Source organism: Trichechus manatus, unplaced genomic scaffold, assembly GCF_000243295.1.
Source record: "Trichechus manatus latirostris isolate Lorelei unplaced genomic scaffold, TriManLat1.0 scaffold00062, whole genome shotgun sequence".
Taxonomy (NCBI): domain Eukaryota; kingdom Metazoa; phylum Chordata; class Mammalia; order Sirenia; family Trichechidae; genus Trichechus; species Trichechus manatus.
The window spans coordinates 3,074,393-3,088,966 of NW_004443998.1; the positions used below are offsets into that span (position 1 = coordinate 3,074,393).

At 41.7% G+C, this 14,574-nt stretch overlaps 1 protein-coding gene across 2 annotated transcripts in view; it reads left to right on the plus strand.

Annotated features, from left to right (window-relative positions):
- VEPH1 (ventricular zone expressed PH domain containing 1) overlaps positions 1–14,574 on the plus strand; it is a 250,983-nt gene that overhangs the window by 25,694 nt on the left and 210,715 nt on the right. For both annotated transcript variants that reach the window (XM_004379163.1, XM_004379164.1), the window contains exon 3: positions 8,499–8,673. In XM_004379163.1, the coding sequence (XP_004379220.1) occupies positions 8,499–8,673 (175 nt within the window). The remainder of the gene's footprint in view (positions 1–8,498; positions 8,674–14,574) is intronic.

The following is a 14,574-nucleotide window of genomic DNA, read 5'->3' on the forward strand; positions in this document are numbered from 1 at the left end:
CACTGTGTCCATCTCTTTGAGGGTCTTCCTCTTTTTCATTGACCCTCTACCTTACCAAGCATGATGTCCTTCTCCAGGGACTGGTCACTCCTGATAACGTGTCCAAAGTGCGTGAGATGAAGTCTCGCCATCCTTGCTTCTAAGGAGCATTCTGGCTGTACTTCTTCCAGGACAGACCTGTTTGTTCTTCCGGCAGGCCATGGTATATTCAATATTCTTTGCTGTTCTAGATAAATGCAAAGCTGGAGAGAGTTGAAGAAAATTAAATTGACACAACTGATGTGCTAGAATAACATTCTAGAGAACGGACAGCCCAACCAACCCTGACAAAGACTGAGAGCCAGATTCCATTCTTACTCCGCTAGTCACAGCAGATACCACCTCTCCCCAACCAAATCCCTCAACAGATCCGTGGCCATGTACTTAGTCAGCTCTGCATTCTACCTCTTCCCCCATCTCTGCTCTCATTTTTTATTAAGTATGAAGAGGAGAGACAGCCAGAGGGGTTTTTCTGGACTTGCGGAGGGAATAGAAACAATCTCCAATCAACTGCTGGAAATCAGAAGTATTTGTGCATTTCCCCTCTACAAAGGGAAGGATCCACTGTCCATTCTCCTTAATTCCATGCTTCTGTCCTCTCATGTTCCTCCTCCCCAGTTAATGTCAAATGAAGATTCGAACTCTGCCCCGGCTGGCATTGCATGCAAAGTGCCTCAGACAGTTTTGAGAGCATTTCCTTTGCAGCATTAAGAGCCAGGACTGGTTATGTTAACTTAGAAGTTTAATATTCAACAAGCAATCCCAGCTCTACCGTTTACTTGCTGCGTGACCTTGGGCAAATTAGTCTTTCTGGGCCTTAATTTGCTCATTTGTAAAATGATGAGAGTAGCTGTCTCAGGAGGCTGTTGTGAGGATTAAATGAACCAATCGTTGTAAAGCATTTAGGTTTTACAACTATTATCATCATTATCATCATCTGCAGGAGACTGTAAAACAGCTCGGCACTTTCTAAGCTGTGTAGTTAGTTTTTTATTATAGCCATTGTTTATTGCCTTCCTCCTCTCTCTCCAAAATATAAGGTCTGTTTCATTCACTGCTGTATCCCCAGCACCTAGAACAGTGCCTGGCACATAGTTGGTGCTCAAATACTATTTATTGAATGAATGAACGCGCGAGCTCAGAAGATGTGAATGACCCCCCAGCTTCCTAGGCAGCTACGCTTCTCTCCAGAGTGGGCCCCAGTACTCATTCCTCAGCTCATGCCCACAAGAAAATGGCAGGAAGGAAGAAGAGACTGGAACACACCCAGGTCCCTGAGACCTGCTGCCTTGTTAAGCAAAGCTATGCCATGGAGTGGATCCCCACTCACAGCAACCCTGTAAGACAAAGTAGAACTGCCCCATCGCATTTCCAAGGCTGTAATCTTTACGGAAGCAGACTGCCACATCTTTCTCCTGTGGAGCAGCTGGTGGGTTTGAACCTCCGACCTCCTGGTTAGCAGCCGAGTACTTTAATGGCTGCACCACTGGGGCTCCTTGCTCTCTTATTACCTGTCAGAAAAAAATGCTGGGAAAACTTAGGTGTGTTGTGCCATTCAGCTTTTATATATAGCCATGCTGCTAAGATGCAAGCATTTTATATGTGAATCCCAAATTAACTTGACTGTCTGGTCAATGATACTATATGAATAACCAAAACCAAAACCAAAAACCAAACCCATTGCCATCGAGTCAATTCTGACTCATAGCGACCCTAGAGGCCAGAGTAGATCTGCCACATAAGGTTTCCAAGGAGTGGCTGGTGGATTTGAATTGCCGACCTTTTGATTAGTAGCTGAGCTCTTAGCCGCTGAGCCACCAGGGCTCCGCATGAATAACCAAGGGACCCTATTTTAACAGATGATGTTTAACATTTCTTGCAATTAACAGTTTTTATGGCTCTTCATTGACTTAGAGGCCTAAGAACCAAAGAGCTTTTTAGCTGCTCTCACCTCACACAGCTCTCTCTCCTCCTTAGCTTTATTCTTTTCAGTTTTAATGCACTGGGAAACATTCCCAAAGTGCATTTTCATAAGGAAAATCTCCACCAAAAGCTCAAATTGCTGTTAATCTAGTTGTGAAACATAATTCTTGGCATCTGAGGAACAAAGCTCTCTTGTTTTACCGCTACAGCTAGACACAACCGTCCCATGAGCAAGTCTTTATCTGCACTTCACCTCAGTGATTGTTCGCTGAGCACGGATCTCTATGTAAGCCGATCCACACACCAACACAGTCACGTCTGCGCTGAGGAGCAAGGTCTGCCGTGGGCTCTGGCATGAACAACTGCTAACTGCTGTTAAAGTGGCTGATTTGCACGATCATCACCATAGTGGTTTCTCTGCATGAGTGCTATTAGCATTGCTGTGAGCCGGATAATTCTAGAGACCCACTGCGCTAACAACTCCTTTTGCTGCTCCTGAAAGTGAAGCTCAGTCATTGGAAGGAGGATGGACAGCATCTGTCAGGCCACTGTGACCCACGTCTGCCCAGCCTCATCCTTGCCTCCCAGTCCCTCCCTCATATCCAGTTGTGGTCAGTGGTGATAGTGGCTTCAAGATATGCACGCTAGGGACTCTCTAGACGCTACAGACCGAGCAAGTTTGGTGGCAATTCCTTGGTGCTGATATGAACGATTGCTTTTCGCTTAACGTTTTCACTTTTGTCGTTTGAGAGATTTCCAAATGACATGTGTGGAAAGAAAATAGAAAAACTGAGTGTTGCTTTTTTTTGTTTTTAACGATGACATTATACTTTTTGGGGATTTTATATTCTTCACTTGGACTCACACTTTAGAGACTTTAATAACTGGCCACCATTTTTCTCTAAAGTATCTAAAATTGCTCTAAAAAGAATATGATCAAATTGGTTAAGACAGACAGTTCTTTCGTTTTTGCAAGCGAGTGCTGGTTTACCATAGGTTTAAAACCATCGGTTGTTGGATTACTGATTTCCATTCATCTTTCACTGTGCCTCGTCTGGGTTCACAGTTAGTAGGGAATGCTTACATTGTACTTCCCAATGCCAACACCTTTGGCTTCTCACAGGTTACAGGTAAATGTGCTTGGAGACATAATCCCCTAATGGACAACTTGGACCTTGCTGATGCTGAGTTGTTTGTGGTTAAAGACACAGAGTACATAAAGTAAAACTGAGCATGGAGTGCTTTGGTGGGAAACGCCGAGAAGAATTGCATGATTGTGTTCTACCCTCAAAGATGGGGCTTTGATTAGCCATGAAAGGGACAAGGCTGTGCCATTTAAAAGTTAAACTAGCAAAAAACTACACCTAATGGAAAGCTTGCTTGGCCATAGAAGCAACCCAAAGCATGGAGTAAATGAGACTGAAACACCCAAGACTAATCGAGGCAACTTGAATGTCACATCGCAGTGACCCCATGTGTTACAGAGTAGAACTGTTCCATAGGGTTTTCTTTGTTGTAATCTTTAGGGAAGTAGATCTCAAGGCCCTTCTTCAGCAGTGCCACTGGGCAGGTTCGAACCGCCAACTTTCAGGTTAGCAACCAATTGTAAACTGATTGCGCCACCAGGGACCTAAGTGCATGGGGTCTCTGTGAGTGAAAATCAACTTGATGGCAATGGGTTTGGTGGTTTGGGAATGTAATGTCAAGGGAGCGGGGCTAGAATGTGATTATAATTGAGAAAATGGACAAATCAATTGACATTCCTAAATACCACCTGCCTGAAGAGCGTGTTAACAAGAAGAGGATGGTCAGCATGGGGTAATTATTTTGGCATGTTTAGCCAGCACTGTCCAGAAGGAGACTGTACCTGAGGGACGGGAGTGTTCCAGTCATACAGATGGGTATTCATTCAATGGGCAAGAGTGTTTTTTTAATCAGGTTTCACCATGGCCTAGTAACACATCCCTCAGCATCTCCCTTTGCTATGAGCTGATTCTGTGCTCATGAGTGGACATTTTGGTGACTAATATGTCTCCCTGGTGTCCAGATAATGTGAAAGGAAAGCCCTAGGTATGAGCTGGGAGAAGTCCTCACTGTGGGTGACTAATTGGTCATACTAGGCAAGCATCCGCCTTGAGGAAACCCCTTGATGTGCACTAGCCTCAGTTGGCTCCAAACAATTCTGTGTGGCCTGACCAAGGGCATGCCCAGACTTCTAAAGCTGAGGGCCAGCCCCTGAGAGACCTCATAGCTCATCACATCGGTAATGGCCCAGTTCAATCAGGCCCAGTTAAATTCACTAGGGAGGGGTAGACAGTCCAGACAAAGGCAAAACGAAGTATCAGAGAAGTCTGGCTGTGGGCCACGTTTGATGGTCGGGTGATGTTAGGAACTCTACAAAGGATAGGATCTAGTGAGTGCAACTGCTCTACAGGCATGTGACTTGCCACCAAGGAAGAGGGTCAGAGCTTTCAACATGGCTGATTTGATGGTGGGGTGGGTACCAAGTTAGGTTGTGAAATATCACTTTTCCCTGTTCGTGGGTCAGATTGATCCCTGAGTCTGGAAAATGGATTTGAAAGTATTAAAATATAAAAATTTGTTGTTGTTAAGTGCTGTTGAGTCAGTTCCGGCTCATAGCGGCCCTATGAACAACAAAACAAAACACTGCCCGGTCCTGCGCCATGCTCACAGTCGTTGTTATGCTTGAGCCCATTGTTGCAGCCACTGTGTCATTCCATCTCGTTAAGGGTCTTCCTCTTTTTCGCTGACCCTCTACTTTACCAGGCATGATGTCTTTCTCCAGGGACTTGTCACTCCTGATAACATGCCCAAAGTACATGAGATGAAGTCTCGCCATCCTTGCTTCTAAGCAGCATTCTGGTTGTACTTCTTCCAAGATGGATTTGTTCATTCTTCTAGCAGTCCATGGTGTATTCAATATTCTTTGCCAACACCATAATTCAAATGCATCAATTCTTCTTCAGTCTTCCTTATTCATTGTCCAGCTTTCGCATGCATGAGGTGGTTGAAACCACCATGGCTTGGGTCAGGTGCACCTTAGTCCTCAAAGTGACGTCTTTGCTTTTCAACACTTTCAAGAGGTCTTTTGCAGCAGATTTGCCCAGTGCAGTGCATCCTTTGATTTCTTGACTGCTGCTTCCAAATTTGGGTAAAGAATTTGGATAATACTAAAAATAAGAAAAATACATAGTTGCCATTAAAATTTTTTTTTAACCAAAAATAAATACTTGGTAAGTAACTAAATGAGTAAATAGCACTTATTTACAAAGAGTGTTGAAGGGAGACAGAGAGAGAGAGAGAGAGAGAGAAGGCATACTAATGTTGAACTTTTTTGAGGAATGGATTAAGAAGGATGTATCAGGTCTAATTTTGTTTCTAGTGACTGGGAGAAAAAAGCTAAGCACAAGAGACTTAATTAGCTCACTTAGAAGAAAAATTTAGGGGTAGAAGTGGCCTCAGGCATTGCCTAATACAGGGGCTTAAATGGTGGTGCCAGGACCTGACCCTATGTACAACAGAATGAAACACTGCCCCGTCCTGCATCATCCTCACAATCCTTGTTATGCTTGAACCCTTGTCAAAAAGAATGATTAATGAAATTCAGCATATTTTCATAGTTTGGGGCTATTTAACATCCTCTTTTGTAAAGTATCTGTTGAAGTCCTTTGTTCATTTTTCCATTTGGTTGGAGGAGTTCTTTATATATTCTGGGTACGAGTACTCTTTTCTTAGATAAAGGTATTGCAGATATCTTTGCCTACTCTTTGGATTATCTTTTCACTTTTTTTTATGATATCTTTTCATGGTTAGAAGCTCCTAATTTTATTGCAATCCATTTTATCAAGTGCCCCCCCCCCTTTGTGGTTAACACTTTTTCAGTTCTGTTTAAGAAAATCTTTTCCTACTGGGGAGTCTTCAAGATGTTCAGCTGTGTTTTGTTCCATACATTTTATTGTTTTATTTTTCACATTTAGATCTGCAGTCTATCTGAAATTGATTTTTGTTATGCTGGATGTAGGAGTCAAGATCTATTTTTCTCCCACATGGATATTCAGTTGAGCCAACCATCCTATTTTTAAGATGACATAATTTTGCTCAAGGACGCTAGGTATCACTGACAATTTCCCCTCATATCTTTTCTTTTGTCCTTATTGCAAGATTTGAAGTATCCTACAGGTTACTAAACGTGGAATTCTGCACTTCGTTGCATCTAAGGTTATAACCTGCTCTTTTAGCTACAGGGAAAAGTTGAAGAATGAATTTCCTGGCTTTACATTGCATTAGTCAAGATACAGGCTCAACTACTCTGACAAAGATCTAATTATAACAGTGGATTACAGAACGTCGAACTTTGTTTGTCTCTCATATAACAATCCAAGGGTAATAAATCCAGGGCTGATATGATAGCTCTATACTATCATGTACCCACGCTCCTTTCCTATCTTGTTTCTCTACATTACTCAACACCTGGTTTCAAACTCATGGTCTAAGATGACTGTTACAAACTTTGTTACCATATCCTCAGTCCAACCAGCAGAGAACAAAGAGAAGGAAGAGGAGGCCAAGCCACTTCACGGTAATGGTAACCTAGAAGTTGAACTCATTGCTTCCGCTTGTATCCCATTGGCCAGAACTTTGCACATGGCCACATCCAGTTGCAAAGAAGACTAGGAAATGTAGCTAGGTGGCCATATCCCAGCTGAAACTCAAGAAATCAATTATTAAAGGAGAAAGAGGTGAATACCTGTTGGTGGACGACTACTAATTTCTGTCATAATATTCTTATCTTCATTTTAGGTTTGCTATCAATGTTCTCAGTCTGATACAGGCAAACCTAGACATTGATTACTTTAAATTTAGACATCTGTTTTGATGGTAACTATCTTGACCCTCTTTTCAAGAAGGTTTGTGGCCCCAAAGAAGCCCAGGAAGTCTTCCTGTGCCAGATACTTGATGTCATGGCTTCCTTAGGGTCCTTTTTTATAACATCAGAGACTGTTTGATCTGGAAAGAATGATAGCAATCACTTTCATAAGTGAAGAAACTGAGACCCAGAGAGATTGGATGGCATCTTCATGAACATCCAGCAAGATGGTGGCAGAGCTGAGATTAGAATCCAGAGGTCCTGCTTTTCCATCAGATGCCCTTCCCGCTACATTATGTTCCCAGTGGCAACTGCCACGGTAGATTTACATTTTCTTCATTAGTTATGCAATCTGGCAGATGTTTGTTGAACACCTGCTATAGACTCCGAATGGTGGGAGATTCTATGGGGAATAATCCACGGATGGAAAGACAAGCACTTTTCACATGAACAGTTAGAGGAAAACAATCCCTTTTTATACGCAACGAGAGAATGTGAAGTCAGTCCCCCAAACACATGGTGCTCTGTGCAACTTTTGCCCTACAAGCTCTCTAGGAGGTGAGGTTGATGGTCAGAGGAGGTGAATATATACCCTTCAATTTTAATAAAACAATTTATATTTTCAAAACATTATCCCCTAATTAGGTAACTAAATACTGATAACACTATTTTATATGTCAGGACAGTTACGTTCAATCACAAAGTAATTCAAGAAGAGAATTACTTTAGGATCCAGAATTCCTTTAGTTTTTAGTCTTACTTATATTAATTTTTTTCTTAATTTCCTTAGCTGAAACTTCAGCTTTTAGAATACAGTCAGAAAGTAACCTGTTCAACATCCCTTTGGTTATTTTCTCAAGTACAAATCCACAGGGTTATTCCTCTCATCATTGGCTCCAGGTTGCCCGGAAGATCAATCCCAAGCTCCTTAGCAAGGCATGCCAGGCTGCCGTAATCACGCCCCTGTTTATCTCTCTGGTCCCTTTTCTCACACCCAACCCTGTTTGCCCACACATGTAGTGCTCCAGCCACATGGAGTTATTTACAATTCCCCAAATACATCGAGCTCTTTCTCACCTCTGTGTCTGCAGACATGCTTTTCCTTCTGTCTACTCCTTACCTTCCTGCCACCCAGCCATCTTCTGTTCTTCCATTAGGTCTCAGCTATAGCATCACCTCCTCCAGGAAGTCCTTCCTGACACTCCCAAGACTGGATCAAGTACTCCTTCTTTGCTCCCTTAGCAGCTTGCATTTCGCCTCTCAAAGTCCTCATCAGCCCGTGTTGTTAACTGCCTGTTTGCCTTTGTTGTTGTTGGTAGGTGCCGCTGGGTTGGTTCCGACTCATAGTGACTCTATGGGACAGAGTAGAATTGCCCCATAGGGTTTCCAGGGAGTGGCTGGTGGGTTCGAACTGCCAACCCTTTGATTAGCAGCTGAGCTCTTAACCACTGCGCCACCAGGGCTGTTTGCCTTTAGTTCTCCCTAGCAAGACCAAGAGTTCCCAGAGTTCCCAAATGTGACGTAAAGAGGGCAGAGCTGTGTTTTCACAGCTGTACCCTGGGAGCTTAGTTCAATAAATATTTTTTGGATGAATGAATGAATAAGTAATGAGTCACTTATTATCTGTTGCTTTTTTATATTTTTTCAGAATTACAACCGGCCCCCTGTGATGGCGTTGGCCATCCCCATTGCAGTGAAATTCCTCCACAGAGGCAACAAGGAACTGTGCAGGAACATGTCTAACTACCTGTCCCTGGCTGCAATTACCCAGGCGGATTTCCTGGCTGATCACACAGAAGCTATAGTGAAGAGCATACTCCAAGGTACAGTGGGAAGGCTGAGCTTGGGGACATGTTCTAGGAGGCATTTAAAAGCATCTTTATAAGCCATTTATAGTTGGTGGAAAGGAAGATCTAGAGTAATGACAGCCACATTAAATTCTATGCTTTTCCACTTGTTGGCTTGTGAACATGGGTAAGGTCACGTGGGCTGATTGAACCTGTGTCTTTTCACCTAGCAGATGGATTATTTGGATTCATTAAGTGAGTTCTAAGCTTCCTTCCTGGGTATGCAAACGATTAGCATGCTCAGCTGTTATCCAAAAAGTTAGAGATTCAAGTCCACCCAGAGGCAACGTAGAAGAAAGTCCTGGCAATCTACTTCTGAAAGATCCTTAAAAGTACCCACTGTTGGTGAGTCCTTTCTGACTCATGGCAACCCTACAGGGCAGAGTAGAACTGCTGCATACGGAATGCCCAAAGAGCAACTGGTGGGTTCTAACTGCTGACCTTTCAGTTAACAGCTGAGTGTTTAACCACTGTACCACCAGGGCTCCTCTCTGAAAGACGACAGCTATTGAAATGGAGCACGGTTCTACTCTCATACACATGGGGTTGCCAGGAGTCAGAATCAACTCAGCGGCAACTGGGGAGGGGGATCTTCCCTCCAGCTCTACATTTCTCAGTTCAGAGGATTGTGTTTTCCATACTTCTTGGCACCTTGTCCAACCATTGACCTTGGAGAGCCCATCTGTGTGTACAGAGTGAGCATGACCCTCTACTCTCAGTGGTGGGTGGGAGACTTCTTCCTTTGCTTTCCAAAGGCAAGAAATGCCTTTTGTTAGCTAAAATACATCAGAGAACATGTAAAGATTTTTTAAACGTGGACATAATTTGGGACTGATTTACAAGTTTTTTAAATGTTACCATAAAAATTCAAATCAGAACATCTCTATTAATTGTCCCCACATTTGAAAGAAAAAGAAGATCAAGTCCGCCACTCAAAATAGGAGGCTTGTCTTGTGCTTTTTCCTTTGGTTTCAGATCTATTAGAAACCAAGCTTCTTGGATTTGGGGTCAGAGAACAATGTAAGGTATTTTCTGATAGGCATTCAAGTATCCCCAGTCTTCACTAACCCATAAAATGCATAAGGTCCATGAGTATCTTGGCCCACAGTTTGCTGACTCAGCCCCCCAACATGTGCAAGGTGAGCATCAACCCCTGTAAAGTGCCCCCAGACGAAGTATTTCTCAGAGTCCCCACTGGCATCCCACATGTAGCCCCCTCCCAAAGTATCCAGACCAGTCTACAGGTCCCTGCGGCTCTTCTCTCCACACTTCCTGGCTCAGCCACGCTGTGCTGGGGCCACCTCTCCCACCCACCCTGAGCCCAGCAGGCTCTGTGTCAGCCTGTGGCCGGGTGGGGGAGGACACCTGTCTTTCTCCTCGGGATCACGCTTGAGTAGAGAGGCCCTGTCTTAGTTACCTAGTGCTGCTGTAACAGAAATATCACAAATGGGTGACTTTAACAAATAGAAATTTATTTTTTCACAGTGGCTAGAAGTCTGAACTCAGGGTGCCATCTCTAGGGGAAGGCTTTCTCTGTCGGCTCTGGAGGAAGGTCCTTGTATCTTCTGAGCTTCTACTCCTGGGCAGTCTTCATGTGGCTTGGCATCTCTCTTCCGCCATCTCTGTTTCTCTAACTTGCTCATTTAATCTCTTATATCTCAGAAGATATTGATTTAAGACGCACCCTACACTAATCTTGTCTCATTAATGTGACAAAGACAACTCATTCCCAAATAAGATTATAACCACAGGCATAGAAGCTACTGTTTATAACATGTATTTTGGGGAGACACAATTCAATCTATAACAGGCCCCCTGAGCAGGTTGCTTGGCTCCCAGTGTGTTCCTGAATTTGCTCTTTGTGCTAGACATCTTCCCAAAGAGGGTTCTTAGTACCACGAACCCCAGATTTCGGAGCACTCGCCCCGTGGTCCTCCAGACCTGCCCAGATATGTCTGAATCCCAGCCACTGTCAGGGAAGTTTATCTCTTAACCTATCCTCTCTAAAGATTTGTCATTAACCATATTACTGAGTATTATTCAGGGAATACCAGAAAGATGTTTACCTGTGTTTTATTGACTATGAAAAGACATTCAACTGTGTGGATCATAACAAGTTATGGATAACATTGCAAAGAATGGGAATTCCAGAACACTTAATTGTGCTCATGAGGAAGCTGTACACAGATCAAGAGGCAGTAGTTCGAATGGAACAAGGGGATACTGCATGGTTTAAAGCCAGGAAAGGTGTATGTCAGGGTTGTATCCTTTCACCATACTGTATGCTGAGCAAATAATCCGAAAAAGCTGGACTATATGATGAAGAACGTGGCATCAGAATTGGAGGAAGACTCAATAACAACTTGCAATATGCAGATGACACAACCTTGCTTACTGAAAGTGAAGAAGACTTGAAGCATTTACTGATGAAGGTCAAAAACAACAGCCTTCAGTATGGATTACACCTCAACATAAAGGAAACAAAAATCTTCACAACTGGACCAATAAACAACATCACGGTAAAAGGAGAAAACATGGAAGTTGTCAAGGATTTTGTTATTTGGATCCACAATCAACGCCCATAGAAACAGCAGTCAACAAATCAAACGGCGTATTGCATTGGGCAAATCTGCTGCAAAAGACGTCTTTAAAGTGTTAAAAATCAAAGATGTTACTTTGAGGACTAAGATGTGCCAGGCCCAAGCCATGGTATTTTTAATTACCTCTTATGCATGTGAAAGCTGGACAATGAATAAGGAAGACCAAAAGGGAATTGATGCCTTTGAATTGTGGCGTTGGTGAAGAATAGTAAATATACCACGGACTGCCAGAAGAAGAAACAAATTTGTCTTGGAAGAAGTACAGCAAGAATGCTCCTTGGAAGCAAGGATGGCGAGATTTCTTCTCACGTACTTTGGACAAGTTCTCAGGAGGAACCAGTCCCCAGACAAGGACATCATGCTTGGTAAAGTAGAGGGTCAGTGAAAAAGAGAAAGACCCTCAACGAGATGGATTGACACAGTGGCTGCAATGATGGGCTCAGACATAACAACGATTGTGAGGATGGGTCAGGACCGGGCAGTGTTTCGTTTTCTTGTACTAGGGTCGCTGTGAGTTGGAAGCGACTCAAGGGCACCTAACAACAATGACGACGTTATTCATATCTCATTCTCTTTGGCAACAGGATTGAATTGCTAATTTCACTTTATGTGTGATATTAAATTTGCTAAACGTCCAGAAAGCCAATTGTGCTTTTTTAACCACCTTGACTACATTTTTGGAACAGATGATGTAAGAATTACAAACACTTATACACACCACAGGCAAACACACATCTTACAGCCATAATAGCAATTCTTGCCAGTAAATGATTTATGCAAAAAAAATTCAATCGTTTCTTTACAGCTGCCAAGAACTTAGCTCATCTATTTGTTTTGTTTTGTTTTGTTTTTCAAATGCTCTTCTGGTGATAAAGAAATCTTTTGAAACACAAAAATGCACTTTCTGAAATAAACAAATGATTTGGTATATTCGATCTGGCAGTATGAACATTATCATAAATGAATGATAATTTGACCTATAAAAGGCTAGGGCTATATATTTCAAGATTTAAAATTTTAGCACTGATGGACCTGTAACACTCCACAGTTGCTCTGAAGTGCCCCCTCAAACTTTGAACTACTGAAGGAAAAGACAACTTTGCCATCTCTGAGTATTGAGTTTTAATAACTACAATGACTAAAATGTATTATATGCTTTCTTGGTGCCAGATATTGTGTTAAGCCCTTTATGCCCATTATGTCATTTAATTTCCACAAGAATTCCATCACAGAAGCCCTGTTATTGTCCCATTTTACCAATTAATAGTATTTTAAAACACTCACGAAAAAGTTGACTAGATGGGGCCAGGCGAGCCCTGGTTGTTCCAGGGGTGACTGTGCCTTCGACTTATTTGATATTACTCCACTGATAAATTAGATTTCAGCAAATTTAAAACTTTGGTCTATCAAAGGACTTTAACAAAAAATTGAAGCACCAACCTACAGAATGGGAGAAAATATTTAATAAACGTATATCTGAAATAAATATATATCTAGGATATATATTTTTTAAACTCGTCAACTCAACAACAGAAGGACAAACAGTCCAATTAAAAAAGTGGACAAATGACTTAAATAGGTATTTCTTCAAAGGTATACAAATGGCCAATAAGCACGTGAAAAGACGCTCAACATCATTAGTCTTTGAAAAAAAAAAAAAACCTGTTGCCAACGAGTCAATTCTGACTCACAGCGACCCTATCGGACAGAGTAGAACTGCCCCATAGGGTTTCCAAGGAGCACCTAGTGGATGCAAACTGCCAACCTTTTGGTTAGCAGCCGAGCTCTTAACCACTGCGCAACCAGTGCCCTGTCATTAGTCATTAGGGAATTTTAAATCAAAACCAGAATGAGAGACCACTTCATCTCCACCAGGATTGTATTATCAGAAAAAGAGAAAATAACAAGTGTTGGTGAAAAATGTGCAGAAATTGGAACCCTCATCCATTTCTGGTGGGAATGTAAAATGGTGCAGCCACTGTGGAAAATAGTTTGGTGGTTCCTCAAAAAGTTAAACATAGCATTACCATATGACCCAGCAATTCCACTCCTAGGTGAAACTCAAAAAAATGGGACTAAGACAGATACCTATACACCAATGTCCGTTACAGCATTATTCGCCATAGCCAGAAGGTGGAAACAACCCAAGTGCCCATCAGTAGATCAATGGGTAAACAAAATACGGTACATACAATGGAAATATTACTCAGCCATTCAAAGAAGTTCTGATACGGTATGGCATAGATGAACCTTGAAAACATTATTCTAAGTGAAATAAGTCAGAAACAAAAGGTCAAATATTGTATGAACCTACTTATATGAAATATCTGAAATAAGCAAATGCATAGGGACAAAATTTATTAGTGCTTACCAGGGGCAGGTGGGAGGAGGGATAGGGAGTTATTGCTTAATGGGTACTGAGTTTCTGTTCAGGACAATGAAAAACTTTTGAAATAGGTAGTGGTAATGAGTGCACAGTGTGGAGAATGTAATTGATGTCACTGAATTAGACACTTAAATATGATTAAAATGGCAAGTTTTTGTTGTATATGTTTTACAACAATAAAGTTTTTAAAAAATATTGCTTAAAGTAGCAAAATATAAGACACCCAGAGGAAAATATGTGGACTTTTGAGGGCAAAATAATAAGTTTATTGAAAGTAGTTAAATAAAATATAAACAAATGAAGCAATATACCATGTTCATGGATAGGAGGACTTGATGTAACAGAGATACTCATTTTCTATAAATTAATCCATAAATTCAAAGAATTTTTTTTTAAATCCCAACAGAACTTGCCATGAAAGATGAGAAACTGGTTTTAAAATTTACAAGTAAGATAAAATGAAACATAGCCAAAGCCATTTTGCAGGAGAAAAGTGGTGATTGGGAGGTGGTAATTTCCCTACCAGATAGCAAAATATATTGTAAAGCCAAAGTAGTTAAGACAGTGTGGCACTGGTGCAAGAACAGGAAGGTAGCCCATGAAATAGAATAGAGAGTCCAGAAACAATCCTTTGCATATATGGTAATTGCATATATGGCAGGGGATCTTTGTAGTGGAGGATATATATTCAATAAATATTTCTGGGATAATTGTCTATCTCAATGCATACACACATTACTTTAGGTGGAACAAAGATCTAAATGTCAAAAGCAAAACTTTATATCTCTCCTTTAGTAAAATTCAAAACTCATTTATGATAGAAACTCTCAGCAAACTAGCAATAGAAGACAACATCCTTAATCCGAGAAAGGCTATCTACAAAAAAAAAAA